We start from the raw sequence: 26,995 nt of genomic DNA, 5'->3' as shown, positions 1-26,995 counted from the left end.
AACAGAGTCATTGACAGACACTCGCATTTTGACAAATTACTGTTTTGTTGCTTTCGCATGCTCATGCTACTCAGATCAAAGGTTTGCTCAATTTGTTAATGTTACTATTCTAGATCACTGCCTACCAGATAATTTTACTTCAAGAAGAAGATATTGGATTTATATCCCGCCCTCCACTCCGAAGAGTCTCAGAGCGGCTCACAATCTCCTTTACCTTCCTCCCCCACAACAAACACCCTGTGAAATAGATGAAGATATTGGATTTATATCCCGCCCTCCACTCCGAAGAGTCTCAGAGCGGCTCACAATCTCCTTTACCTTCCTCCCCCACAACAGACACTCTGTGAGGTAGATAAAGATATTGGGTTTATATCCTGCCCTCCACTCCAAGGAGTCTCAGAGCAGCTCACAATCTCTTTTATCTTCCTCCCTCACAACAGACACCCTGTGAGGTGGGTGGGGCTGGAGAGGGCTCTCATAGCAGCTGCCCTTTCAAGGACAACCTCTGCCAGAGCTATGGCTGACCCAAGGCCATTCCAACAGGTGCAAGTGGAGGAATCAAACCCGGTTCTCCCAGGTAAGAGTCTGCACACTTAACAACTACGCCAAACTGGCTCTGTCATTGGTTCTTAAATCTGTACCATTTTGCATTCTGGGCCACTTCCTACCAGCTCTGTATGGCTCCGCTCACTCTGCTCGTCTGATGAAGTGTGCTTAGAGAGCACACGAAAGCTTACCTTCTGAATAAAACTAAGTTGGTCTTAAAGTTGCAATCGACGCCTGTTTTGTTCTACTACTTCAGACCAACACGGCTGCCTACTTGGATCTAATGAACTTTGTTTGCTGGTCATAAAGGCGCCACTGGACTCCAACTTCGTTCTGCAGCTTCAGGCCAGTTTTAAACCAAGTTACACTTTTAGGTCCACTGCCATCAACGACCTTAGAGGACCTGTGTTTCGGTTCATAACTGTGAAAGTTCTGCAGTTTTTTCAGATGGAGCCAGGGCATGCCTCCCTTTAGGATAAGCTCCCCCGGACCTGCTCAGCTCACTTCCCCTAAGTCTCCTTGCACCGACGTGGAATAAAGTCAGCAGCTCCCACCCAAGTGACTCCCCCCCAGACCACGCCCCTGTCCCGTGACCTCATCGCCGCCCACCCAATCCCAAAGCGCAATGTGGCTTCTCGGCGTGATTGGCCCTGCCCTCTGACTCCCCCAACCTTCTCTTCCCTCCCCCTCTCCCTTTTGTCCTTTTTTCTCCTCCCGGGATTTGTTTGCATGGGCCGCGGAGTGGCAAGCCCTGATTGGCGGGGCGCGGGCGAGCCAATCAGAGAGGGGCACCTCAGAAGCAAGCTCGGCGTTTTTTAAAACCCCGCGCACGGTGGGCGCGCACACCCCTTCGCTTGCACAATCCTTCATGGGCATGCCTTGGAGCTGGGCGAGTGGGAGGTGTGCTGGTTAATTGATCCGCGCAAGCGCCCTCGCGGCTGCTCGGCATTGCAAAAAAAAAAAAAGACGCTGTGGATTTTTAAAATATATATATAAAATTTTTTTTGCAAGTTTTTTTAGCATTTTTTTTTTTTTGCATAGAACTTAAAGACAGCTCCCAGGAAGCAGGATTTGCACCCGGGCCCCGCTGATTGGCTGGACGCGCCAGTGGTTCCTTTGCCTCCCCCAGCCAATCGGAGAAAAGGGCTCTCCTGCTGGGAAAAAGAGATCCCTCCGGGAGACGCCGCCGTGGAGGCCCAGGCGAAGATGGGGAAGGCGCGCCGAGTCTGCCTGCTGACCCTCCTTCTGGCCCTAGCCCAGATCGCCCTCCTCGCCAGGGGCCAAGAAGAGGAGCCAGGGGCAGGTAAGTGGGGCGGAGGAGCGATGCCCAGTGGGAGGCAGAGAGGTTCAGGTCCGACCTGGTCTTGGGGGGGAGGAGATCAGGGAAGAGAGGAGGCTGGGGATCGAGTAGGGGGAAGCAAAAGGAGGAGGGGGTGGTTCACCTCCTTTAACGTATAAAGGAGACTGGAGGATCTTGAATGGGAGTTCCTAGAATAAAGAGAGATCAGGGTGTTTAGCTGCAGACAGGTTAGATCTGGCTGTTCTCTGCACATCCTGTGCGTAGAGCATTTTTTGCATGCGTCTGTGCACCCTTGTTTTATTAATTTTTCATACGCGGATAAATTCCTTGCTCTCCTTCAGTTGGCGTTATTCGGTCGCGTAGGCCCCTCCTTGCGTGGTTGGGTGTTCTTCGTCCAAGGACTGCAATCACACACGCTAAATAATGCATTTTCAACCCACTTTCGGTGCACTTTCCCAACTGTATTTTACCGAGTGAACTGTCAAAACATAGTTGGAAAGTGAATTCAAAATGGTTTGAAAGTGCATTATTTAGGGTGTGTGATCGCAGCCAAGTAGTCAAAGGCGCCTCGAGCTCACAGTTTGCAAGGCGGCGTAGAGAAACGTGAATCGGTGGTGAGGTGTTGGATATTGGGCCTACCTCCAGTCTGCAAGATCTTGGGTAAAATGCCGAAGTAAGGCCTGTTGATGTTGCTAGCGGTTGCACTGTAAGTGTTGCTGGACTTCGAAGGCTGCCCTTTGTCAGAAGTTATATCAAAAGTAAAAGGAGTTTTGTAAGAACTGATGGAACCTCCATGATAATGGCAGTATACCCCTGCCCACCAAAGGCATCCTGCTAGCCACAGTGGAAACAGAGCACCGTCTTTGGAGGATCTTTGGTCAGGATAGGACAAGGTAATTCTAATGTTTATATAACCTTGGAGAGGAAGCCGTGGTGAGGTGTTTGATCCTGCTTTTATAATTGATCTCCAGGATCTTAGATAAAATGGCCTTGCATGGCCATTTTATCTAAGGACCTGGTCTTTCTTTGTACCTGTGTGCCACCAGTGAGTTTTTCAATAAACTTCTATTTTGGAAGCAGCCTAAAATTCTGAGCTCAGTTGTGTTGATTGTATGACCTCAGGGCTGAGAATTAAAGCTCTTTTTGCAAAAATGTTCATGATGTTGATTTTTCCAGATATTTTCTGGATGCACAAATAAACAACACTCACAGGTGTTTGTTTTTTTTAGTGGAGATCCAAAGTACTTAGTGCCAAGTGTCTTGTGTCTTTCACATTTCCAATAGGTGTTAAAGACTCAGTTGCATTATTTTAGAGGTTGGCTTGAAGATTATGCTTGGCAAGGTGCTGAAACATTTATATACACACACATAGTTTCAGTGCCTTTTGTGGCCCAATGTGCGTGACCCCCCCAAATAGTAATTCTGTAAATTATTTTTTTTACTTTGACATTGATTTTCACCACGCCTTTAAGTAACACCCAAAACTTCAAGAGGAAAACAGAAATGCGACTCACTTTGAAATATTACAGTATAAAGTCTACTCAGGTAGCTGTTCTTAGTCTTTTGCGGGCATTTGAAAGACTGACTGGTTTACTGATGGCTAAACATTGCCATCACAGCTTCATTAATTTCCTTTTCCTCCAAACATGCACTGAAATAATAATTGCCATGCATCGAGATCTTAGCAATTGCTAGATTTTCTGATCATCTGATATGTTTGGGACCTGAGGATAAGTGGACTTTGCAGGGGGTACTGCCAGACCACCATAATATACGTAATCCATCTGTGTCATTTTTGGAAAGAAATTAATTTTATGACATGTGTAGAGGATAGGATTGTGGAGACACGCCTGTTTTACCTGCTTGTCCTGTGCCCGGAGAACTAATGCTTGGCCGGCCTTTGCTGTCTGTGTATAATTTTCTGATTGTCGTTCACTGGGCCTTCTTCAAAGTCTAAAAGCAGCATTGTGATCTTGCACAGATCCTGTGCACAGGATTTATCCAAGGACGTTTATGCTGGCGTGTGCATACATGCTGTTTGGTCTGCGACGCAAGTGAGTTCTCTTGGGAGATTCTGTGTACAGTTTTGTAACTGTACAGGTTTTAAACACACATAATTAAATCAGCCGAAAGCGTATAATCAGTTCAGCTCCCAAACGCATGTTGGGCTCAAAGCCAGAAATGAAACTGAGAATTACTTGTACCTGCTCTTAAAAACAAGAATGACTCTTCCATCAAATAATTCAGAGGTTCTTCTAGTATTCAGTTGCGTTCCACTGAAGGTAGAAGATATGTTATTCTGGGTTTGCTAATTTGTCCTTGCCCAGTACCTGGAATTGCATATGAATTGTCGTAACAGTTTGGAAAAACATACCTCTGCTAAAACCTCTCAACAGAAGGCTGCAGTCAAATAAATGTCCTTCTTGGCTTACCTGTCTCCCATGATGATTGCAAAGGAATTAGTCTATCGTAACAAAATAAAACAGTTGCCTCTGGACTTTTAACTTTCTCCCCATCCCAGCGCATTAGGTAATGGTCAATGAAACCTCTGTTCTGTTTGGGTTTCATGCCAACGATGGAGAAATAAGTATATTTCTGTCACACCAGGGGTGGAATTCTAGCAGGAGCTCCTTTGCCTATTATGCCACACACCCCTTTTTGTAAGCTCTTGGAGGATTGGCTGCATCAGGGGTTGCGGTCTAATATGCAAAGGAGCTCCTGTTAGAATTCCACCCCTGTGTCACACTAAACATATGTCACTGACTAGTTTCCTGGTCTAGAGTTATTGGATATTGTAACTCTGCATGCAAGAAGATCTGGGAGGGAAATGGTTAAGAGAATTCTCCCACTTGAGTACACTTGGCAGTTGTCTCACCTTCTCATCGGTTAGCTGTTGAGCCTCTTTGGCCATTGCTTGCCTCCTGTTTCATTTTGTAATAGAACCTCTTCCTCTTCTCGCTCTTACCTGGGCTTCGAGCTCTAGCAAGTAAACTTTTGTGAAGTTAATCTGTGCACGTTAAGTTAAATGTACCTGCATGAATATGTCATGTTAGATGTGCCTTTACTTTTGTAAGTAAAATTTCTTTCCCTTGTGACCATGGGAGTCAGATCACCTTTGTAATTTTTTAGAGCAGCATATACCCCTTAACGTGGAAACATGGAGGGTGAGGGATAATTCAAAAAAGCTTCTTTGCTTCCAAGGCAATTGATTTTTGAAATTTATTTTACATTTAACCCAATAAGAACATGAGCCGACGTTTCAACTGAATAATAGCATCCTTTATTGCACAGTTAATTTCCACTGCTCACCCACAGCTGTTCAGGCGCCATCTATGCACCAGAAGGCCTTTGCAGTTCGTAGTGTTTATCATCAGCTTCATACTAGAACAGACCTGCACAGTTTTTGGCTTGTCAAAATCTGCATGGCTCACTGAGCCAAGCTTTTTTAAAAAAGATTTGTTATTTATAAATGTGTCTTTTTCTCTGATACTCTCAGCAGACTTCACAGTATAAGTCAACAGCAAAGGCATCCAGTAAACCACGCAGTAGGGTTTGGATTGCCAAAATTAAAAAACAAGCAGAACTCTGAATACACAGCTGAAATGAAGCATAATCATTTAAACCAGGGGTGTTGAACTCATTTGCCATGAGGGCCAGATCTTGACCTCATCGGGCTGGGGCACGTATGTTATAAAATGTAATGCCAGGTCAGGGAGATATAAACTTTATAAAGGACCCAGACATACACACCCACTCAGCCTAACCCATCTCACTGGCTTGTTGAGTCTCAGACAACAGAAGGAAGAGAGGCTTGGCTCTGTAGCTCTACTGTGCAATTGAGAGAGCCTCGCAAAGCTAGCTCTCCTTCCACCACTTCTTCCCCAAGGGCGAAGCTTTGCTCTGTAGCTCCTGTGCGATTGAGCAAGCCTGGCAAAGTAAGCTGTGATGCAGAAGGAAGCAAGAGAGGGAGAAGGAAGCAGATGATAGTGAGTTGCTTGGGGGCCTGATAGGAGCTCTCTGGGGGTCTGATTCGGCCCCTGGGCCACATGTTTGACACCCTTGATTTAAACAATGTTAACGGTGTTAAACGATGCATAGAAGCATACTTGCAACATAGACGGTACACAGCAGTATAGTGTACAGTCTCTGTCCTTTTAACAAAGTGTCTTTCTGAACCAGGAGTCATTTTGTAGAAAAACAGCTGTCGGAGCTCCTTAGCACAACTCATTTGCATATGCCACACACCCGACATCACCGGAAGGTATACTAAATTATATCAGCTCAGCATCTACCTTAAAATGCTTCTTGAATTAGAATGGTCATAATCAAACCTTATTCCCATCATATTTTTTAAATTACATTCTCCTATGCAGCCACAGTGGCGTGATGAAGATTTCCATCTGTCTGCTTTATATGTTGTGGTTATTTTCCCATTTTTTGTGGGGGGAAATATTAAAACATTTGTCAAATCTTAAGAGTTCAGCAACATTCTCACAGGGGGTTTCAACAATGGAGCCCAGAAGCACGTATTTTAGGTGGGGGGAGAGAAAGAAAGAGCACAATAAAATGTAGAGGTTCCAGAACTCGGCTCCTGTGAGCTCCTGCCCAAAATGAGGCCTGTTCTGAACCATTTCCTTATACTACCCATGCAGAAAAGGAGCCCTTCTGAATGCGAGAAAAGGCAGACAGCAAGCAGCCAAAAGTTTATTGAGGCTGCCATCACACACACTAAATAATGCACTTTCCACCTGGATTTTACTGTGTGAATTGGCAAGATTCAGTTGGAAAGTGCACCGAAAGTAGATTGAAAGTGCATTGTTTAGTGTGTGTGATCGCAGCCTGAGTCGTCCAAAGAGCTGTGTGTGATTTGGGCATGTTATATTATCAGTAATACAATTGAGGTTTGAAATGGGGCAAGAAGGAAGCCGAGATATGAAGGAAGTGTGAGCGAGCCTTGGCGACTTGGCCAGTCGCCACGGATAAATGAAGGAGTTTTGTTTCCCATACAGACTTGAACGACAGTTCTAAAATGTTTTCTGAGGTAGTTGAACTCACCAGGGAATAAGGAAGGGAAACCTGAGCTATTCTCATTTTCTCTGTTCGGCTGGAAGGCCTTAATCTGATCTTTCCACATCTTTGTTGCGGAGAGGGCGGTAAAACCAGTTACCTTCCAGAATTTTGGAAACCACTTCTTGCAAAGGATTCTCAGGAGTTTCTGCTTTTTCTCTCCTGCGTGTGATATTTTGGCAGATGCTTAAAGCTGGATTTGAATGTACTTGGGAAAAATTAATTGGATAAAGGAAAAGGCCAAGGTAGTTTCCTGTACAAGTGCCAGTCGTTTCCGACTCTGGGGTGACGTCGCATCACAACGTTTTCATGGCAGACTTTTAATAGGGTGGTTTGCCATTGCCTTCCCCAAATTGGATAAATAGATGCGTCTTTTTAAATGAATGAAACAATGATGACTTTTCTGCCCCGGCTGAGAATTTTCCTTGTAGTTTGAGGAAGGGCCCTTAGTTCTATGCTTAACATGTGCTTCATGGGCATATAAGGTTCTGGGTTCAATTTCCAACATCTCCAGAATCAAAGGTCTCTGGTAGCCGGGCTGCCCAATAACTTAGAGGACAGAGTCAGATTAAACAGTGCAAGGCTAGATGAACCAGTGCTCTTGCTTGGTGTACAGTGGTTTTCCTACCAGACTTGTCAGTAAGATTTTTGCCTTCTCACATTAGCATCCGTCCCTTGTCCTAGATGCCATCATTCATTAATTACCGTGGTTGCACCAACACAGATTTCCAGTGTTCTGGGAATCCATTTGTGAGCACCAAAGCGTTGCATTCTGTACCTTTCATTCTTAGAGAAGTGGGCCTGTATTGATAGAGAACGCATGCATTGCAATGATAATTTATTTTGCTCTATTAAATCAGAATCTCTTGCCGAAGAGGAGGAGGTGGAGGATGAGGACGACGAAGATGAAGTTGATGATTCAGAAGTGAAAGAAGAAAATGGCGTGCTAGTGCTCAACGATGCAAACTTCGATACGTTTGTTGAAGGCCAAGATACGGTGCTTTTAGAATTCTATGCCCCCTGGTAAGCTTGGCACTTGCATTATTTTTTAAAGCAAGAGTGTATGGTGGTTGTCTGCCGTGTATATGCTGTCCGCAGGTATAAAATGTTCTCACCCTCTTGCCTACAGCGTTAATGGCTGTTTTTTGTGCATTTTAACCAGCATGATATACTGGTTAAGAGCATCGGACTAAATTGTAGGACAGGGGTCCCCGACCCCCGGTCCATGGACCGATCCTGGTTCATGACCTGTTAGCAATCGGGCCGTGAGTTGTATGAGTTGCACCGAAATCTATAATTTATAATGGTTTAACTGTCTTTCCAATTTTAACTTAATTTATGAATGTAATTTTATCTATTTAATTGTTTTGTTGTAATGATTGTATCTTATTGTAATCATGTCGTGTTAGCTGCCCTGAGCCTGCCTTTGGCGGGGGAGGGCGGGATATAAAAATAAATTTATTATTATTATTATAATTATTTCATTATATATTACAGTGTAGTAATAATAAAAACAAGAAGACATTGGATCTATATCCTGCCCTCCACTCTGAATTTCAGAGTCTCAGAGCAGCTCACAATCTCCTTTACCTTCCTCTCCCACAACAGACACCCTGTGAGGTGGGTGGGGCTGAGAGAGCTCTCCCAGAAGCTGCCCTTTCAAGGACCACTCTGCAAGAACGATGGCTGACCCAAGGCCATTACAGCAGCTGCAAGTGGAGGAGTGGGAAATCAAACCCAGTTCTCCCAGATAAGTCTCCACACTTAACCACCATGCCAAACTAATAAAAATAAAGTGCACAGTTGCATCATCCCAAAATCATTTCTCTCTGCCCCACCCCCATCCCTGGAAAAATTGTCTTCCACAGAACCGGTCCCTGGTTCTAAAAAGGTTGGCGACGGTTGTTCTAGGAGACCCAGGTTTGAATAACCACCTGTGTGCCATAGAAGCTCACTGGATGAGCTGGGTCCAGTCACGCTCTCTCAGCCTAACCCAGGGCTGTCAAACGTGGCCTAGGGGCTGAATCAGGCCCTTGGAGGGCTCCTATCAGACCCCCGATCAACTGGCTGTTATCTGCTTCCTCCTTCTGCATCACAGCTTGCTTTGCAAGGCTTGCTCAGTCACACTGGAGCTACAGAGCAAAGCCTCTATTTTCTCCACTGGCTGAGGCTCCTCCTTTGGGGAGGAAGCGGGGAGGGAAAGCGTACTTTTCCAGCCTCTCTCAATTGCACAGGAGCCACAGAGCAAAACCTCGATCTTCTCCATTGGTTGAGCTCCTCCCCCTCCTGGTCCTCTGTGGGGGGAGGGAAAGAGCCAGAGCTTCCTTTGCCCAGTTCCCTGGATCTCATAGGAGAGATACACAGAAAACACCCTTAAGTCCAACGATTGCTAATGTTTTAAGCATGTTTTATTTTAAGGGTTTTAAAAATTTTTTTAATTATGATTGTCTGTGTCCTTTATAAAGTTTATATCTCTGCTACCTAATCTTAAATAGGTACACATACCTAACACGTTACTCTCCACTTTCACCTTCACTTTTATCCTTGTGATATAGGTTAGGCGAGGGGTGTCAAACTCATTTGTTATGAGGGCTGGATCTGACATCAATGAGACATTGTTAGGCTGATCTCTCCCGTGTGATTGAGGGAACTGGGCAAAGGAAGCCAAGGCTTCTGTAACTCACGGAAGCGTGACTTCACTGCCCCTCCCCCTCGCAGCCAGAAATACTGAACCAGGAGACAGAGACTTCTAGGAATACCTTGGAAAGGGTAAGTGTGTATTGCAACTCATCACCAGTAACCTGTTCCCAGGGGATGAGGAGGAGGCAGAGCCTCAGCCGGTAGAAGGAAAAGAGGCTTGGCTCAGTAGCTCTGCTGTGCTATTGAGAGAGCCTGGCAAAGCAAGCTCTCCCTCCTCCTTTTCCTCCCCAAAGGAGGAGCCTCAGCCAATGGGAAAAATGTTTCCTCTGTAGCTCCTGTGCAACTGAGCAAGCCTGGCAAAGCATGCTGTGACTCAGAAGGAAGCAAGAGAGAGGGAGAAGAAAGCAGACTTGCTCACGGGTCTGATAGGAACCCCCTGGGAGCCTGATCTGGCCCCTGGGTCGCACGTTTGACACCCCTGTTTTAGAGCCTGTCTCTTCCTCCCTGTAGTCAGCTTGAGGTTTTGTTTTGTTGCCGTACTTAATTACTGTGACGTCATACAATAAGAATGGAGTTTTTGTTGTTCAGTCGCACAGTCGAGTCCGACTCCCTGCAACCCCGTGGACCAAGTCATGCCAGGCCCTCCTGTCTTCCACCATCCTCCAAAGTCTGCTCAGATTCATGTTGGTTACATCAGTAACGCTGTCCAGCCATCTCATCTTTTGCTGTTCCCTTCTTCTTTTGCCTTCTGTCTTTCCTAGCATCAGGATCTTCTCCAGTGAGTGCTCCCTTCTCCTATGACGGCCAAAGTATTTGAGCTTCAGCTTCAGCATCTGACCTTCCAGGGAACAGTCTGGGTTGATTTCCCTTAGGACTGACTTATTTGATCTTCTTGCAGTCCAAGGGACTCTCAAGAGTCTTCTCCAGCACCACAGCTCGAAAGTGAAAGTTAGTGCAGTTAGTTATGAAAGTGAAGTTAGCGGAATTAGTTATGGCTATAACATCCATCCAGGCTTGATACAGAAATAAAACAATCTCTTTCTGTGCTCAGGTGGTCATCAAGCCTTCCACAGAAATTGAGAAGGAGAGCTCAAAATCTTACACTCCCCCACCCCTTTTCTTTTTCAGGTGTGGACATTGCAAGCAGTTTGCTCCAGAATATGAGAAGATCGCCAAAACACTGAGGGAAAATGATCCTCCTATCCCGGTTGCCAAAATAGATGCCACGGCAGCCTCCGCCGTGTCAAGTCGTTTTGATGTTGGCGGCTACCCAACCATCAAAATTCTGAAGAAGGGGCAGCCAGTGGATTATGACGGCTCAAGGACAGAAGCAGGTAAATAGCACCATGCCAAGTGTAGGTTGCAACGCATAGCTAGTTACCTGTTTCCAATATACCATTTCCTCCTCCATTCATGGCTTGTGAAATAAAAGGAGGACTAAGGGCTGTTTCACATGACGGTAAGTGTCCGTGTAGGGTTGGAGGGCCTAAAGTTGAAAGCCCCACTCTTCCATGGAAGCACTTTGGGCTGATCTTGGGGCTGTCATGCTCCTGCAGTCTAGCCTACCTCACAGGGGTGGTGGTAGGATAAAATAGATTGAGGGGAGGGAATAAGGTAAGCCACTTTGGTTTCATCTAGGAGAAAAGAATATATAACGTCTAAATAAATGCCCTCTGCTTGGGGCTGCCCCTGTCTTGAATCTGGAAACTGCAGCTAGTGCAGAACGCGGCAGCCAGGCTGCTATTGGGGCTTCCCAGGTGGGAGCACATACAGTCGGGGCTGCGGGAACTGCACTGGCTGCCAATAGTATACCGGATTCGCTACAAGGTGCTGGTTATTACCTTTAAAGCCCTATATGGCCTAGGACCTGCGTACCATAGGGACCGTCTCTCCCCACACGTTCCCCAGAGGCTACATAGATCTGGATTCCAAAACCTATTAGCAATCCCTGGGCCAGGGGAGGCCAAACTAAAGACCACCAGAGAGAGAGCCTTCTTGATAGCAACCCCCTACTGGTGGAACCAACTGCCAGAGGAAGTGAGGACCTTGCGGGACCTTAACTGACGCTGAGCCTTTGTACTGTAGGGAGAATTTAAGAGATACTGTTGCCACTGAAGCTATATAACATCAAGGATGCTAGCACCAAATTGTTTTTGATTGTTTTAGTTATCGAACGTTAACTTTATCATATTGTTGTGCATTTTAATTGTCTGTTACGGTTTTATGTTGTGAGCCGCCCTGAGCCTGCTTCGGCAGGGAGGGCGGGATATAAATCAAGTAAAGTATAAGTATAAATAAATTTGAAATGTATCAAGGAGTGACTTGGTAGCCTTCTGGGTGTATTATGTAAAGGGGAAATTTCCATATTCCCCCCCCCCCACACACACACTAAGAAACACAAGGTGCACCTGTCTCAGGAGTTAAGAACATAAGAGAAGCCGTGTTGGATTAGGCCAGTGGCCCATCCAGTCCAATACTCCGTGTCACATAAGAACATAAGAGAAGCCATGTTGGATCACGCCAATGGCCCATCCAGTCCAACACTGTGTCACATAAGAACATAAGAGAAGCCATGTTGGATCAGGCCAATGGCCCATCCAGTCCAACACTCTGTGTCACAGAAGAACATAAGAGAAGCCCTGTTGGATCAGGCCAATGGCCCATCCAGTCCAGCACTCTGTGTCACAGAAGAACATAAGAGAAGCCCTGTTGGATCAGGCCAATGGCCCATCCAGTCCAACAATCTGTGTCACACACTGGCTAAAAAACCAGGAGCCATCAGGAGGTCCATCCATGGGACCAGGACACTAGAAGCCCTCCCACTGTTGTCCCCCCACAAAGCACCAAGTTCTTCAGCTTCCTCCTTTAGAAACCTGAAAGAAGCCTTGAGAGGATATGTGTGGGGTCCCAAAAGTTCTTTAAACCCAAACGTCTTGCACCAAAAATCAATTTTACAAAAAGGGTCTTTTAAAATTAGTTCCTCACAGTGCTACATCTCCATATCCAAAGAAATTCACTGAAGAATTTTCTGGTGTCCAAGACTAAGAGAGCAATCCTAAGCAAAGTCTAATTAGAATCCTTCTCAGGTCTATTTAGCGGGGTTCGCTCTCAGGAAAGCTTCCTTAGGATTGCACAGTAAGTGAGAAAATGGGTTTTTCACCAGAAATACTGATGGCAGTAAGCTTCCCCTTCACGCCCTCCTGTAGCTGTAGTCTTCTCTCCCAGCTAGGAATAAGGGCATTCTTTAAGGCAGCATATTGCTGGTTTAGGCCTCATCTATCAGCTTCTTAGACCAACAGGTTGCAGGACAACAGATCATGCCGTGTGCACGTCAGGAGAACATTACTGGGGGTCCCACAATGGGGGGAAACGTCTATGCGTACATGTAATAAAAACAGACACAAGGCAGCTCTACACTGATAAATTTAAACCGAGGGTGTCAAACATGTGGCCCAAAGGCCGAATCAGGCCCCCAAGCAACTGAGTATCATCTGCTTCCTTCTCCCACTCTCATCCTTCTGCATCATAGCTTGCTTTGCCAGGCTTGCTCAATTGCACATGAGCTACAGAGCAAAGTCTATTTTCTCCATTGGCTGAGGCTCCTCCCTTGGGGTGGAGGGGGGGAGAGCTTGATTTGCCAGGCTCTCTCAATCGCACAGCAGAGCTACTGAGCCAAGCCTCTCTTCCTTCTATTGGCTGAGGCTCCTTCCCCTCTTGGTCCCCTGGGGAAGGAAGGAAAGGGCCAGAGCTTCTGTTGCCCTGTTCCCTGGATCCCATGGGAGAAGCACCTTTAAAACTAACGAGTGCTGGTGTTTTAAGCATGTTTTGTTTTAATTTTTTTTTAAAAAAATCTTTAATCGTGTTTGTCTGTGCCCTTTATAAAGTTTATATCTCCACTGCCTGGCATTACATTTTATGACACGCATGGCCCAGCCCCACAAAGTTCCATTTATGTCAGATCCGTCCCTCATAACAAATGAGTTTGACACACCTGGTTTAAACCGTTCCTAAGGACTAAGACCCTGACGCTGGGAAAGACAAGGCAAAAGAAGAAGGGGGGCGGCAAAAGAGGAGATGGCTGGACAGCGTTACTGATGTAACTAACATGAATTTGAGCAGACTTCAGAGGATGGTGGAAGACAGGAGGGCCTGGTGTGACTTGGTCCATGGGGTTGTGAACAGTCAGACTCGACTGTGCAACTGAACAACAGCAAGGACTAGGGACTTGTTGCCCCTACCCTTTAATATCCTCAAGCCCATTCTCTTCATTTCTCCCCACACCAGTGTTTTGTCGCCAGGGTCTTGCACATAGGATTGAGAAGTGCCGTATGCGGGGATGCTGCTGTGAGCAGGACAAAGCCTGCCCTGACTCGTGGGGGGTGGGGGAACTGGTTCCCCCTAGCGAAGGGATTTGGCGGAGATGGGACACACTGTGCTTTCGCCAAGGAGCTTTGCAATATACAAAAGCTGGCTTTTGTGTCTTCAGTTCACCATGTCTTGTGTCTCTCTCTCTCTCTCTTTTTAAATAATAAAAAAAAGAAATTGTAGCAAAAGTGAAAGAGGTTTCACAGCCTGATTGGACCCCTCCACCCGAAGCCACCTTGGTGCTGACAAAAGATAACTTTGATGAAACCGTGAATGAGGCTGACATTATCTTGGTTGAATTCTATGCGCCATGGTAAGTTTCAGTTTCAGTTTATTTCAATTTATATCCCTCCCTTCCCACCAAAGTGGCTCAGGGCGGCTTACAACACATAAAAACTAACATAGGTTTTTGATTTAAAATACAGCAAATTACACCGTTAAAACAGTAAAATGGTAGAACATAAAAACAGGCGATCAATCAGACTGCTACACTGAAATCTTCTATAGAGTTTCTAATGCCAGTTAGTTATAGGCCAGCTGGAAAAGGGCTGTCTTACAGGCCCTGCGGAACTGGCCAAGGTACCGCAGGGCCCTCACCTCCTCCGGCAGCTGGTTCCACCAGCAAGGTAAGAGGAAACCCTGGTTGCTTGTCCCACTGCTTCCACTGGTTGGGTGTCTGCTTGTGACTTCTGTGTTGAACCAGAGAAGAAGACGATGACCACAAATTTATACCCCACCCTTCTCTCTGAATCAGGGAGCAGCTTACAATCTCTTATATTTTCTTCCCCCACAACAGACACCCTGTGAAGTGGGTGGGGCTGAGAGGGCTCTCACAGCAGCTGCCCTTTCAAGGACAACTCCTGAGATAGCTATGGCTAACCCAAGGCCATTCCAGCAGCTGTAAGTGGAGGAGTGGGGAATCAAACCCAGTTCTTCCAGATAAAGAGTCCACACACTTAACCACCACACCAAACTGGCTCTTGCCAGTTTGTAGAAGTTCTGCATGCTGCTGGATTCCTTTCAGACTTGTTGAACAAAGTCCGAGTCTATTCACACTTTTAAGACCAACAAAGTTTTATTTAGAATAGTTGATCTCCTGAAAAGGGGAAGTGATAATCTGTATGGTTGTGTCAGAGTGCATTCACCTGTTTTTTGACAGCTGTGATTTCCAGTGTGCAGCTTTGGGGTGTTACAAACTGCAGCTGTTTTTGCTTGTAGTACACATATCAGTAGCTAACCATTGGCTTTGGGCCAATCTTTGCACATGCATGCTTCAGTAAAAGAAAGCAGCAGCCTTTTGCAAGGTATCATCCATTATTTTGAAATTGTATCATGTTCTCTAGTGAAAAGCCGTTGTTATAATCTGAATTTTAAAGTGTAAAGGTGATCTGTTGTTCGCAGTTCCCCACTGTTGTGTATGAACATGTACATCCCGTTGGAACTCTGCTTAGTATTCTTGTCCAAGACACTTTTTAAAAAATGCATTTGAAGTGTTTGCATCTGAATCAGTATATGGAGGTAACTGTTGCAATTCATCTCACCCAATCCAAAGTACATATGAACATATGAAGTTGCCTTATACTGAATCAGACCCTCGGTCCATCAAAGTCAGTATTGTCTACTCAGACTGGCAGCGGCTCTCCAGGGTCTCAAGCTGAGGTTTTTTACGCCTATTTGCCTGGACCCTTTTAATTGGAGATGCTGGGGATTGAACCTGGGACCTTCTGCTTACCAAGCAGATGCTCTACCACTGAGCCATAGCCCCATTCATGGCTCTCCAAGGTCTCAAGCTGAGGTTTTTCACGCCTACCTGCCTGGACCCTTTATAGTTGGAGATGCTGGGGATTGAACCTGGGACCTTCTGCTTACCAAGCAGATACTCTACCACTGAGCCACAGCCCCATTCATGGCTCCCCAGGGTCTCAAGCTGAGGTTTTTCACACCTACTTTCCTAGACCCTTTTTGGAGATGCCAGGGATTGAACCTGGGACCTTCTGCTTACCAAGCAGAGGCTCTACCACTGAGCCACCGTCCCTCCCCACTTTATCATTTGTAAATCTAAGGGGGAAAAAATCTCCAACACTGATACTGTTAAAATGTTAGGAAACACAAAATTGTTTTCTCATTCTTGTTCCTTTCTCTTTCATTTATAGTAAATTTCTTTCCATTCTCTCTCTCTTTTTTTTTAAATGAAAGAGCTCCTTGAGAACTTTTGCCCATGAAATGGTTTCTTTTCCTATAGGTGTGGACACTGTAAGCAGCTGGCTCCAGAATATGAGAAGGCGGCCAAAGAACTCAGCAAACGAATTCCCCCTATTTCCCTGGCCAAAGTGGATGCTACTGCTGAAACAGATCTCGCCAAGAGATTCGATGTGTCTGGATACCCAACGCTCAAGATCTTCCGCAAGGGCAAAGCATTTGACTACAATGGTCCAAGAGAAAAATACGGTATGTTGTGTTGTTATTGTCTCCTCCGGTGGTCTCACATCAAAAGGTAAAGGTAGTCCCCTGTGTGAGCACCAGTCGTATCCAACTCTGGGGTGACGTTGTTTTCACAACTTTTTACAGGGTGCTTTGCCATTGCCTTCCCCAGTCATCTACACTTTCCCCCCCAGCGAACTGGGTACTCATTTTACTGACCTTGGAAGGATGGAAGGCTGAGTCAACCTCAAGCTGGCTGCCTGAACCCAGCTTCCACCAGGATCGAACTCAGATTGTGAGCAGAGCTTAGGACTGCAGTACTGCAGCTTTACCACTCTGCCAGTTTGGTGTAGTGGTGAAGTGTGCGGACTCTTATCCGGGAGAACCGGGTTTGATTCCCCACTCCTCCACTTGCAGCTGCTGGAATGGCCTTGGGTCAGCCATAGCTCGCGTAGCAGTTGTCCTTGAAAGAGCAGCTGCTGTGAGAGCCCTCTCCAGTCCCACCCACCTCACAGGGTGTCTTTTGTGGGGGAGGAAGATAAAGGAGATTGTGAGCTGCTCTGAGACTCTTGAGTGGAGGGCGGAATATAAATCCAATGTCGTTGTCGTCGTCTTCTTCTGTGCCACAGGGCTCTTCCCCCTGATCTAGGCAGCTAATTGAATTTTTATGCAGTAAAGTGTTGCTGATGGGTTGTGTTTTAAAGCCAAGCAATAACACCTTGTTTCTTTTTTTTTTTTTCTTCACTGTTGAATGAAGGAATTGTGGATTACATGATAGAGCAGGCTGGCCCCCCTTCGAAACAGATCCAGGCTGTCAAACAGGTGCAAGAATTTATGAAAGATGGAGACGACGTCATCATCATCGGGGTGTTCAGAGGAGATCGGGACCCAGCCTACCAGCTGTATCAAGATGCTGGTAAGCCTTTTCTGTGCTAGAGGAGTCATTTTATAAAACATCCGACGCCTGGGTTGCGTCCTTATGTCACAAACAGCCCAGTTTGTTCATGGTGAGAGCCACAAAGATGCTCTGTCCTGTGCACTAAACAGGTTGAACATATATATGAACATATGAAGCTGCCTTATACTGAATCAGACCCTCGGTCCATCAAAGTCAGTATTGCCTTCTCAGACTGGCAGCGGCTCTCCAGGGTCTCAAGCTGAGGTTTTCCACACCTATTTGCCTGGACCCTTTTTGGGAGATGCCAGGGATTGAACCTGGGACCTTCTGCTTCCCAAGCAGATGCTCTACCACTAAGCCACCGTCCCTCCCCTGGTTTAAACCTGATTTGTAGGCAGTGTGCAGCAGTCTGCACCTAGCTGTGGTGTTAGACGTGAATTCTAAACCTGGAAATCATTGTGAGAGAGGAGCGGAGGAGGGTATTAGCCGGAAGATCTCTTGAGTCATTCTTGCTATGGATACACTATATAATATAATAAGTTTTTATTTATACCCCACCCTCCCCGCCGAGGCAGGCTCAGGGCAGCTTACAGAGCATGATACAGTATCATGGTATGACAATAACAGATAAAATCAATCAACAATATAAATACAAAATATAAATTAATTTTAAGAATAAGCTAAAACAATACAGTGGTGCTACAGTCTCTATTTATCCAGGCAGCGTAATATTCATTCTGGTTACATCTTAAAGGCTTCTCAGAAGAGGGCAGTTTCGCAGGCCCTACGGAACTGGTTGAGATCCCGTAGGGCCCGCGCCTTCTCCAGCAGCTGATTCCATCATTGGGGCGCTTTTATAGAGAAGGCCTGCTCCCTAGTTGTTTTAAGTTTGGCCTCCTTGGGCCCAGGGATTTCCAAAAGATTTTGTGAGCTGGAACGCAGTGCTCTCTGGGGAACATATGGAGAGAGGCGGTCCCTGAGGTAGGCAGGTCCTCGGCCACAGCAACACTGTGGTTGCTTATCTGAGTATGGTGCTGTGTAATGAGAATGGTATATAAGTCCTTGTGAATGTACAGAGGAGCAGAGTTTACTTTGGCTGATGGATACCTAGTAGTTATGGTTTAAAGTCTGACATATCTGCTCCAGCATCTGTTATCGTAGAGCCACCGCCCTCAGTGTTTACTGGTTATTCTCCCTGAATTTTTCACATGGGGTGGGAGTAGAGGGACCACTGGCTATCTGCTGGTTTCTGCCATGGATGGGAGAATCCACATACCTGCCAGAGAAGGGTGTATTGGGGGGAAATGGAAAATGAATGCTTGCAGGCTGCGTTCTGGAGTCGAATCCCCAACAGGAGTATCGATCTGTTTTCTGATGACAGGAGGGGTCTCTTCCAGAGTGCAAAATCTTAAAAGATTTTAAAGTGACTACAGTGGGACTGGTCCTCGGGAAAAATATGTAAGAACTAGGAAGGGTGCCGGAAAGCAACTAAAATGAGCAAGAGGTTGGGACACCTTAGCCATGCAGTGAATCTAAAGCAGTCAGAAAAACAGAACACAAAAGATGACCAAGGGGAAATGAGGATGAAGGTTAACCTTTCCGAAGTATGCTGCAATTTGAGAATCTCCTAATGGAACTGGCTGGCACCAAGTTCAGGACAGACAAGAAGCAAGTTCTACCGCGCAGATTGTATCATCCATTTAGCAGAATTAACTGTAGTACTGATGGTGGCTAGATTAATTTTTTTTTTTAAAGAAACCATCTGAAGGGCTTTGTCGACAGTAGGTCTTTCAGCAGTTAAGCTGGATGGAGCCTCGTCGGTGTAAGAGGCCATATGCTTTTAATTAGTCATTTCGTTAAGACACCAGAGAATGCCTTAATATCCTGTCGTGAGCACAGATTGGTGGAGGACAGGTCTGCCAGTGGCTGCTAGTGGGAGTCTCCACGTTCAGAGGCAGTAAACCTCTGAATCCCGGTGTTATGCCAGACTTTGGCTTCTGTGTCCTCTGTAGCAATTAGTTGGCCATTGTGTAAGACAGGACAATGGACCACTGGTATGAGACAGGGTGATGGACTACAGCAGGGCTTTTGTTATGTTCTTATCCAGCAGCATGATGAGACTTTAAGAGGCAGCTTCTTGTATTTTTAAAACTTGTATTTTTATTTGTCGTCTGAGAAAGTTTGTGTTGTACTGTGCTACAGTTTTAAGGAAGGCAATCCTTTGTAAACCGTTTGGGTCAACTGTGTTGGCATTTATGCTTCAGCAGCTTCTTGTTGTTGTTTTTCTGATTTGGTTTTTATTTCCTTTTCCTAAGCTAACAGTCTAAGGGAAGATTTCAAGTTCCGTCACACCTTCAGCAGTGAAATCTCAAACTTCTTGAAAGTGGATCCTGGGAAACTGGTGGTGATGCAGCCCGAAAAATTTCAGTCAAAATATGAGCCCAAAATGCATATCTTGGACATTAAAGTAAGTACCGATGTCAGCGGAAGAATAAAGTGGACCCTGTCACATTTGTTAGTTCTGATCTTCAGGTGCTCTGCGCACTGCCTTTGAGCTGATTAATTCTCTTCAGTATAGGAGTCCCTTTATATTGGGCTTTGACTCCGGCCCTTAGCTGTAGAGGGCAATGGAATTCATCTTTTGTGCTTGCCAAGCTCTGTAAAACAATGCTCGTAAAGGCCGAAACGGTTCCCTCCGTTCCACAAACTGTGAAATGTTTTTTCCCCTTAAGGGCAAACCGAGGCCAAAACTGTGGTAATTATTGGACTTACATGTTTATATACTCACTTCATTTATACTTCCCCTTTCTCCCCGGTGACAACCCAGAACAGCTTACTTTGTTGTCCCTCTTCACCGTTTTATCCTCGCAAAAGAGACCTGTGAGGTAGATTAGGCTGTGTGTCAATATTCCTTCGAAGCTTTGAAGTCTTGTGAGCAAAAATTCTACTTCGTGAGCTACTGGCGTTAAAGTGGTGAATGACTGCATGAATTAGTTTGCTCTGAGGCCATTTTTTCCTGAGAAAAGTGTGTGAGCCAGAGGCTAAAAAACTGTGAGCTAGCTCACACTAATTCAGCTTAGAGGGAACACTGCTGAGAGTGTGCGACTGGCCCAAGGTCACTGAATGAACTTTCATGGGAGAGTAGGGATTAGCATCTGGGTCTCTCAGATCCTAGTCTGACACTTTAGCGACTAGGCAAGATTGAAGAAGGCCAAGTCTGAAGGACACCAAGGTGAAGGGGAGGATACAGTCTGAGCTGTGATGGGTCTGGGGAAGGGCATGCCAGAAAATAGTATATTGGAGAAAATAGGAAATGAGGAAAATAGGAAAGTTGAGGAGATCGGGAAATAGTTCCAGTCAGCATCTTGGGAGAAGAAATGTAATGTCCTTAGTAAGGAAGGATACATGAAGTCATCATGGAGTAGATCTTCTCACCATCACCGTTGACTGTTTGTGCCTATGTCATGAGTAAATAATATCTACTGTGTGAAAAATGGACAGAAGTGTGTCCTACATAATAAGAAACACTGAATAAGCCTCAATGTTTCTGTACTCTTTAAGATTTCCTGAGTCTGGGTGGTAAAAGTGTATCCCTAGGTTCAAAGTTTTGTGTGGGATTTTTAACATCTGCATAAATATTGTGTTTAGTGCAATGGGCTAGGATCTGAGAGACCCAGGTGCGAATACCCACTGCTTGCTGGGTTGAGGGGCTAGTCACACAGTCTGAGACTAATGGAAAAGGGGAGGTTGGACTTTGTCTCCCTGAGCTTTTGGGAGCGAGGGCAGGGTAAAAAATGTAGTTAGCAAGTGAGTAAGTAGATAAATGTTGGCTCTTTCTAATATTGCACCCTATTTTTGAAACTGTAAACAGGAGTCCACCGATGCTGCTGCAGTTAAAGAGCATGTGGTGAAAAACGCGTTGCCTCTGGTTGGTCATCGCAAGAGTTCCAATGACGCAAAGAGATATGGAAAGAAACCTCTTGTGGTTGTATATTACATGGTCGACTTCGGTTTTGACTATCGTGTGGGTAGGTATGCCTTCACAAAGGGCTGCTTTGCAAGAACTAGGGCACAGCAACATTAGAAATTTCTCTTTAACTTTTGTGGTGATTTCTAGCTACTCAGTACTGGCGGAGCAAAGTTTTGGAGGTGGCGAAGGACTTTCCAGAATATACATTTGCCATTGCTGATGAAGAAGACTATTCCACTGAGATCAAGGACCTGGGGCTGATTGACAGCGGAGAAGATGTCAATGCGGCCATCTTTGATGAAGGGGGCAAGAAATATGCCATGGAACCAGAAGAGTTTGACTCAGATGTGCTACGAGAATTTGTCTTGGCATTCAAGAAAGGTGTGTGATGGCTGGGTTTGGAACTGACGTGTGAGACCTCCCAGTTTAGCTGTGGGGTGGCTCTCTTTGCATCTTGCATTTCCTTAGGACAGGTGGACTCACTAAGAGACTGGATAGACATTTGCAAGAAAGTAGCTCTGAGCCTTCAGGTGTTCAAATGAATAGATGTAGAATGGATCTCTTCTTAAATATTCAGTCCCGTCCTTTGCATGCTTAATGAGAATGGGTTGGATCTAGCAATGCATGAGCTAAAGGGAAAATGTATTTAAGTGCAGTTTTACCAGAGCAGATGCTGTGGCTGAAGCTTAGCATTCTTATTTTTTAATGCAGAAATAGTGTTTTTGGGGAACACAATCCTTATGAAAGGCTGAAGAGTCTGACAGTTTAGACGAGAGGGGACATGATAGAGGTTTATAAAATTATGCATGGGTAGGGACAGAGTTGACAAAGAAATCTTTCTCCCTCTCCTAAAGTATTAGAACTTGAGTGCATCTGAAGTAATTGATGAGTGGTAGGTTCAGGCAGGGCTTTTTCTGTAGCAGGAACTCCTTTGCATATTAGGCCACACCTCCCTGATGTAGCCAATCCTCCTGGAGCTTACAGTAGGCCCAGTTCTAAGAGCCCTGTAAGAACCTGGAGGATTGGCTACATCAGGAGTGTGTGGCCTAATGTGCAAAGGCATTTCTGTTATGGAAAAAGCCCTGGGTTCAGGACAGACAAAAGGAAATACTACTTTACACAGAGAATGATTAAAATGTGGAATTGGCTGCCAGATGATGTAGTGATGCCCCTGGGAATAAAGGTAAAGATAGGCCCTTGTGCAAGCACCAAGTCATTACCAACCCATGGGGTAGTGATGTCACATCACAATGTTTTCTTGGACGACATTTTTACGGGTTGGTTTGCCATTGCCTTCCCCGGGCCACAGAAGCAGCCAGCTTTAAAAGAGGACTAGATAGATTCTGTCAGTGGCTACCAGCTATGGTGATTGAGGTGAACCTCCACCTTCACAGGCGCAAATCCTCTGAATCCCAGAGCCAGGGGACAGCATTAGGCAAGGTCTTGGCCTCTGTGCTCTGTTGTTAGCCATCTTGAGGAACTGGTCGGCCACTGTGTGAGACAGGATGCTGGACTAGATGGACTACTGGTCTGATCCAGTAGAAGTCTTCATATGTTTTTACCTGTGGATAAATAAACTATACAACAGATGGTTTACAGGACTTTATTGGATTAGCTTTTGAAATTGTATTAAAGGAAATGACTTGCACATGTGGAAGAATAGTACTTTCCATTGAAAGTAGGCAAGAATGGAAAAATCGTAGCACTTCCGCTCGTGCATGGACTGTCGCTGCCATAGAAGCATTGTATCTGACCCAACACAGTATTTTGACAGCTTTGACAAAATGGTGCGACGATAGTTGTCACCACGCTGAAGATGAGCTGCGGCTAGGCTCTTGCAGAGTCCCTGTAGCCAGGGAGACTCACGTCTGTGCAGCCACTTAGGAAAACTTCTCATCAAACCTGAGTTGGGATTTTTTTCCCTTCTTGAGGGCATCTCCGGTTACTAGTGCAGTCGTAAGTGAGCTAGTCGAACTGCCATTTTTCAAGGGTACCACTGTAGCAAATAACTTATATGACAGCTGTTCTTTCATTTTTCTCTCCTAGGTAAACTAAAACCCATTGTGAAATCCCAGCCAATACCCAAAAATAACAAGGGCCCCGTGAAGATTGTGGTTGGTAAAACGTTTGATTCCATAGTACTGGATCCTAACTCTGATGTCCTCATAGAACTGTACGCCCCCTGGTGTGGGCACTGCAAGAAACTTGAGCCTATCTATCTAGAGTTGGGTAAAAAATACAAGAATCAGAAGAACCTGGTCATTGCCAAGATGGATGCTACCGCCAACGACATTGCCAACGACAGCTACAAAGCCGAAGGATTCCCCACCCTCTATTTTGCGCCCAGCAACAATAAGAATAATCCAATTAAGTTTGAAGGCGGAGAGAGAGATCTGGAACACTTGAGCAAATTTGTAGAAGAACATGCCACCAAACTGAGCAGAACAAAAGAAGAACTTTGAGTGGCGCATAGATCGTCCAATGGGAAGGGAGGAGTTGATGCAAAGTTAGAGAGATTCACAGGAACCGCTCAGCATCTGGAGCACTGGGAGTTCAGGGGGGATAACAAAACAATGCAGTTGGAAACTTTATTACACAAGAAATATGGACACTGAACTTTTCTGATGTGATTTTTTTTTCATTAAACAGTTCTTTATCTCATGAGAAAAATACATTATTTTTTGTGACTAACTGAAGCGTGGTTCTTGTGATATTTTATTCCCTACTCCAAACAGAGTTTTAAGGATCTGTCTGAAACATCTGTCCGATCAAGCTTAGCCAAAAAGGATTGTCTCTGCCTGTAAGGGAGGAGCACCTGTCTTAGACTTGGCTTAAAGCAGTGGTCCCCAACCTTTTTGACACCAGGGACCAGTTTTGTGGAAGATGGTTTTTCCACGGACTGGGGTGGGGGGTGGGAATGGTTTCGGGATGATACAATTGTGCACTATTTTGGTGTGGTGGTGAAGTGTGGTCTCTTATCTGGAAGAACCAGGTCTGATTTCCTACTCCTCCACTTACAGCTGCTGGAACGGCCTTGGGTCAGCCATAGCTCTTGCAGAGCTGTCCTTGAAAGGGCAGCTTCTGTGAGAGCTCTCTCAGCCTCACCTACCTCACAGGGTGTCTGTTGTGGGGGAGGAAGATAAAGGAGATTGTGAGCCACTCTGAGATTCGGAATGGAGGGCAGGATATTAATCCAATGTCTTATTATTACTACTACTACTACCTTGTAATATATAATGAAATAATTATACAACTCATGGCCCAGTTGCTAACAGGCCACGGACCGGTACCAGTCCACGGCCCAGGGGTTGGGGACCCCTGGTTTAAAGCACCAGTTGTGTCTCCAGGGTTTGGTCTTTGCAAGTTACAGTACAAAAGAAAGGAGTAACGCCCACCATCTTTTTGCTCTCAGATGAATTCTGTTAAGTTCTGTTGCGTTATTTTGGCAGCTAATCTCCCATCATCTTAACTCCTGTGAGATTTTTTTTAAAAACCTTTTTTTTTTTTTTGTATTGGGTTACTTTTGCGGATACCTATTTATTGGCTAGGAGCAGCATTTCTCTTTGGGAGTTGCAAATATCCAGTATCATATCCACGGTATCTCAGCATCTGTGTAGTCATTTGCTGTTTAGTGTCAGTCAGCTACTGTTAAATACCTTTGTATGAGCCTGCTTCGGCGGGGAGGGCGGAGTATAAATAAAAATTTATTATTATTATTTGTCTTCCCCAGATTTGGGACATTGATTCCCCTGTCTTTCAGAAGATAGTTAAACGAGAGAGTCATAAAATGGAAAGATTGACACATTTCGTCTTCCTTCTGATGGCTCCATTGTTCTACCCTTCTTTGTGCTTGTTACATAAGTGAGTTACACTCAGGGCTTTTTTTTTTTTGTAGCAGGAACTCCTTTCTATATTTGGCTACACCCTCCTGATGTAGCCAATCCTCCTGGAGCTTACAGTAGGCCCTGTAAGCTCTTGGAGGATTGGCTACATCAGGGGTGTGTGGCCTAATATACAACTGAGTTCCTGCTACAAAAAAAGCTCTGAGTTACACTGAGTTTGGTGCCACCAGATGCTGTTCTCTGCATTGGCTCTGAGCTCTGCTCATTGGTATTTTTAAAGCTCCTTGAGGGAGTGGAAGATAGATGCCACATCTGTAAGTTATTGGGGTGGCTTCTCCACACTCAAGCCATTGCTTGATATTGTTCCCATGTGACCAGCCAGTGTATCTTAGAAGCAGCACTTAGTTTTGCTTGTAGCGGGTAAAGCAAGCATCTCTCCAGCCAAGAAGGTTTGGGCCTCTCCACAGTCAATTTGGTCCCAGAGATCATGGCTGCCGATCTGCGCGCCCTCTAAGCTGTGGAGTCTTGTGAACAAAAATTCTAATTCGTGAGCTACCGGTATTAAAGTTGTGAGCTGCTTGTGAATGGTTCCTCGTCCTCCTGGAGAGGAGTGACAAGCAGAGTGCCTCAAGGATGTGTCCTGGGGCCTGTTTTGTTCAACATCTTTATAAATGATCTGGATGAAAGACTAGAAGGAATGCTTATTAAATTTGCAGATGATACTAAATTGGGAGGGGTTGCAGATACAGAAGACAGAAATAGGGTGATCTTGACAGGCTGGAAAATTGGGCGAAAACCGATAAAATGAATGCTAACGGATAAATGTAAAGTTCTGCATTTAGGTAGGGAAAATCCAATGCATAATTATACAATGGGGGAGACTTGTCTTGGCAGTAGTAGAGGAAGAAGGATTGCAGATTTATACCCCGCCCTTCTCTCTGAATCAGAGACACAGAGCGGCTCACAACCTCCTTTATCTTCTCCCCCCACAACAGACACCCTCTGAGGTGGGTGGGGCTGAGAGGGCTCTCACAGCAGCTGCCCTTTCAGGGACAACCTCTGCCAGAGCTATGGCTAACCCAAGACCATTTCAGCAGGTGCAAGTGGAGGAGTGGGGAATCAAACCCGGTTCTCCCAGATAAGAGTCCACGCACTTAACCACTACACCAAAGTATGTGCGAAAAGGATTTAGGGGTCTTAGTGAATCATATACTGAACATGAGTCAACAGAAGTGTAGTGTCTAGATCAGGGGTGGCCAAACTGCAGCTCGGGAGCCACATGTGGCTCTTACACATATTGTGTGGCTCTCTAAGCCCCCTCTGCCTGGTCAGCCGTCTTGGAGAATGCATTCAAAGTTAAAGTTGTTTTCTTTCCACCTCTCCCTCTCTCCTCCCCAGTCTTATCTTCCTTCCCTCCTTTCATCTTGCAACTCTCTTAACATCTGATGTTTATTCTATGTGGCTCTTATGTTAAGCAAATTTGGCAACCCCTCATCTAGAGCGTGTGAAGTGATGGTATTGCTTTACTCTGCTCTGGTTAGACCACACTTGGTATCGTGTTCAGTTTTGGGCACCACAATATTAGAAGGATGCAGACAAGCTGGAATGTGTCTAGAGGAGGGCAACAAAGATGGTGAGGGGTCTGGAGACCAAGTCCTATGAGAAAAAGTTGAAGGAGCTGGGGATGTTTAGCCTGGAGAGGCGGCGGCTGAGAGGTGATATGATTACCATCTTCAAGTACTTGAAGGGCTGTCATCTAGAGGATGGGGTGGAATTGTTTTCTGTGGCCCCAAAAGGTAGGACCAGAACCAGTGGGTTGAAATTAAGAGTTTCCGGCTCAACATTAGGAAGAAGTTCGTGGCCATTAGAGCGATTCCTCAGTGGAACAAGCTTCCTCGGGAGGTGGTGGGCTCTCCTTCCTTGGAGGTTTTTAAACAGAGGCTAGA

At 45.5% G+C, this 26,995-nt stretch overlaps 1 protein-coding gene across 1 annotated transcript; it reads left to right on the top strand.

Annotated features, from left to right (window-relative positions):
• Positions 1-1,285: 1,285 nt before the first annotated feature.
• PDIA4 (protein disulfide isomerase family A member 4) lies at positions 1,286-23,903 on the top strand. Its single transcript, XM_060247760.1, has 10 exons — positions 1,286-1,849; positions 7,774-7,936; positions 10,682-10,887; positions 14,093-14,231; positions 16,161-16,366; positions 17,097-17,255; positions 19,553-19,704; positions 21,109-21,265; positions 21,355-21,588; positions 23,254-23,903. The coding sequence occupies exons 1-10, from the start codon at positions 1,753-1,755 to the stop codon at positions 23,667-23,669; spliced, it is 1,929 nt and encodes a 642-aa protein (XP_060103743.1). The 5' UTR covers positions 1,286-1,752; the 3' UTR covers positions 23,670-23,903.
• The last annotated feature ends 3,092 nt before the right edge of the window (positions 23,904-26,995 follow it).

Source organism: Heteronotia binoei, chromosome 10 (assembly GCF_032191835.1).
Source record: "Heteronotia binoei isolate CCM8104 ecotype False Entrance Well chromosome 10, APGP_CSIRO_Hbin_v1, whole genome shotgun sequence".
Lineage (NCBI taxonomy): Eukaryota > Metazoa > Chordata > Lepidosauria > Squamata > Gekkonidae > Heteronotia > Heteronotia binoei.
The sequence above is the reverse complement of the archived record's forward strand: the minus strand, read 5'-3'. Positions and strand labels throughout refer to the sequence as shown.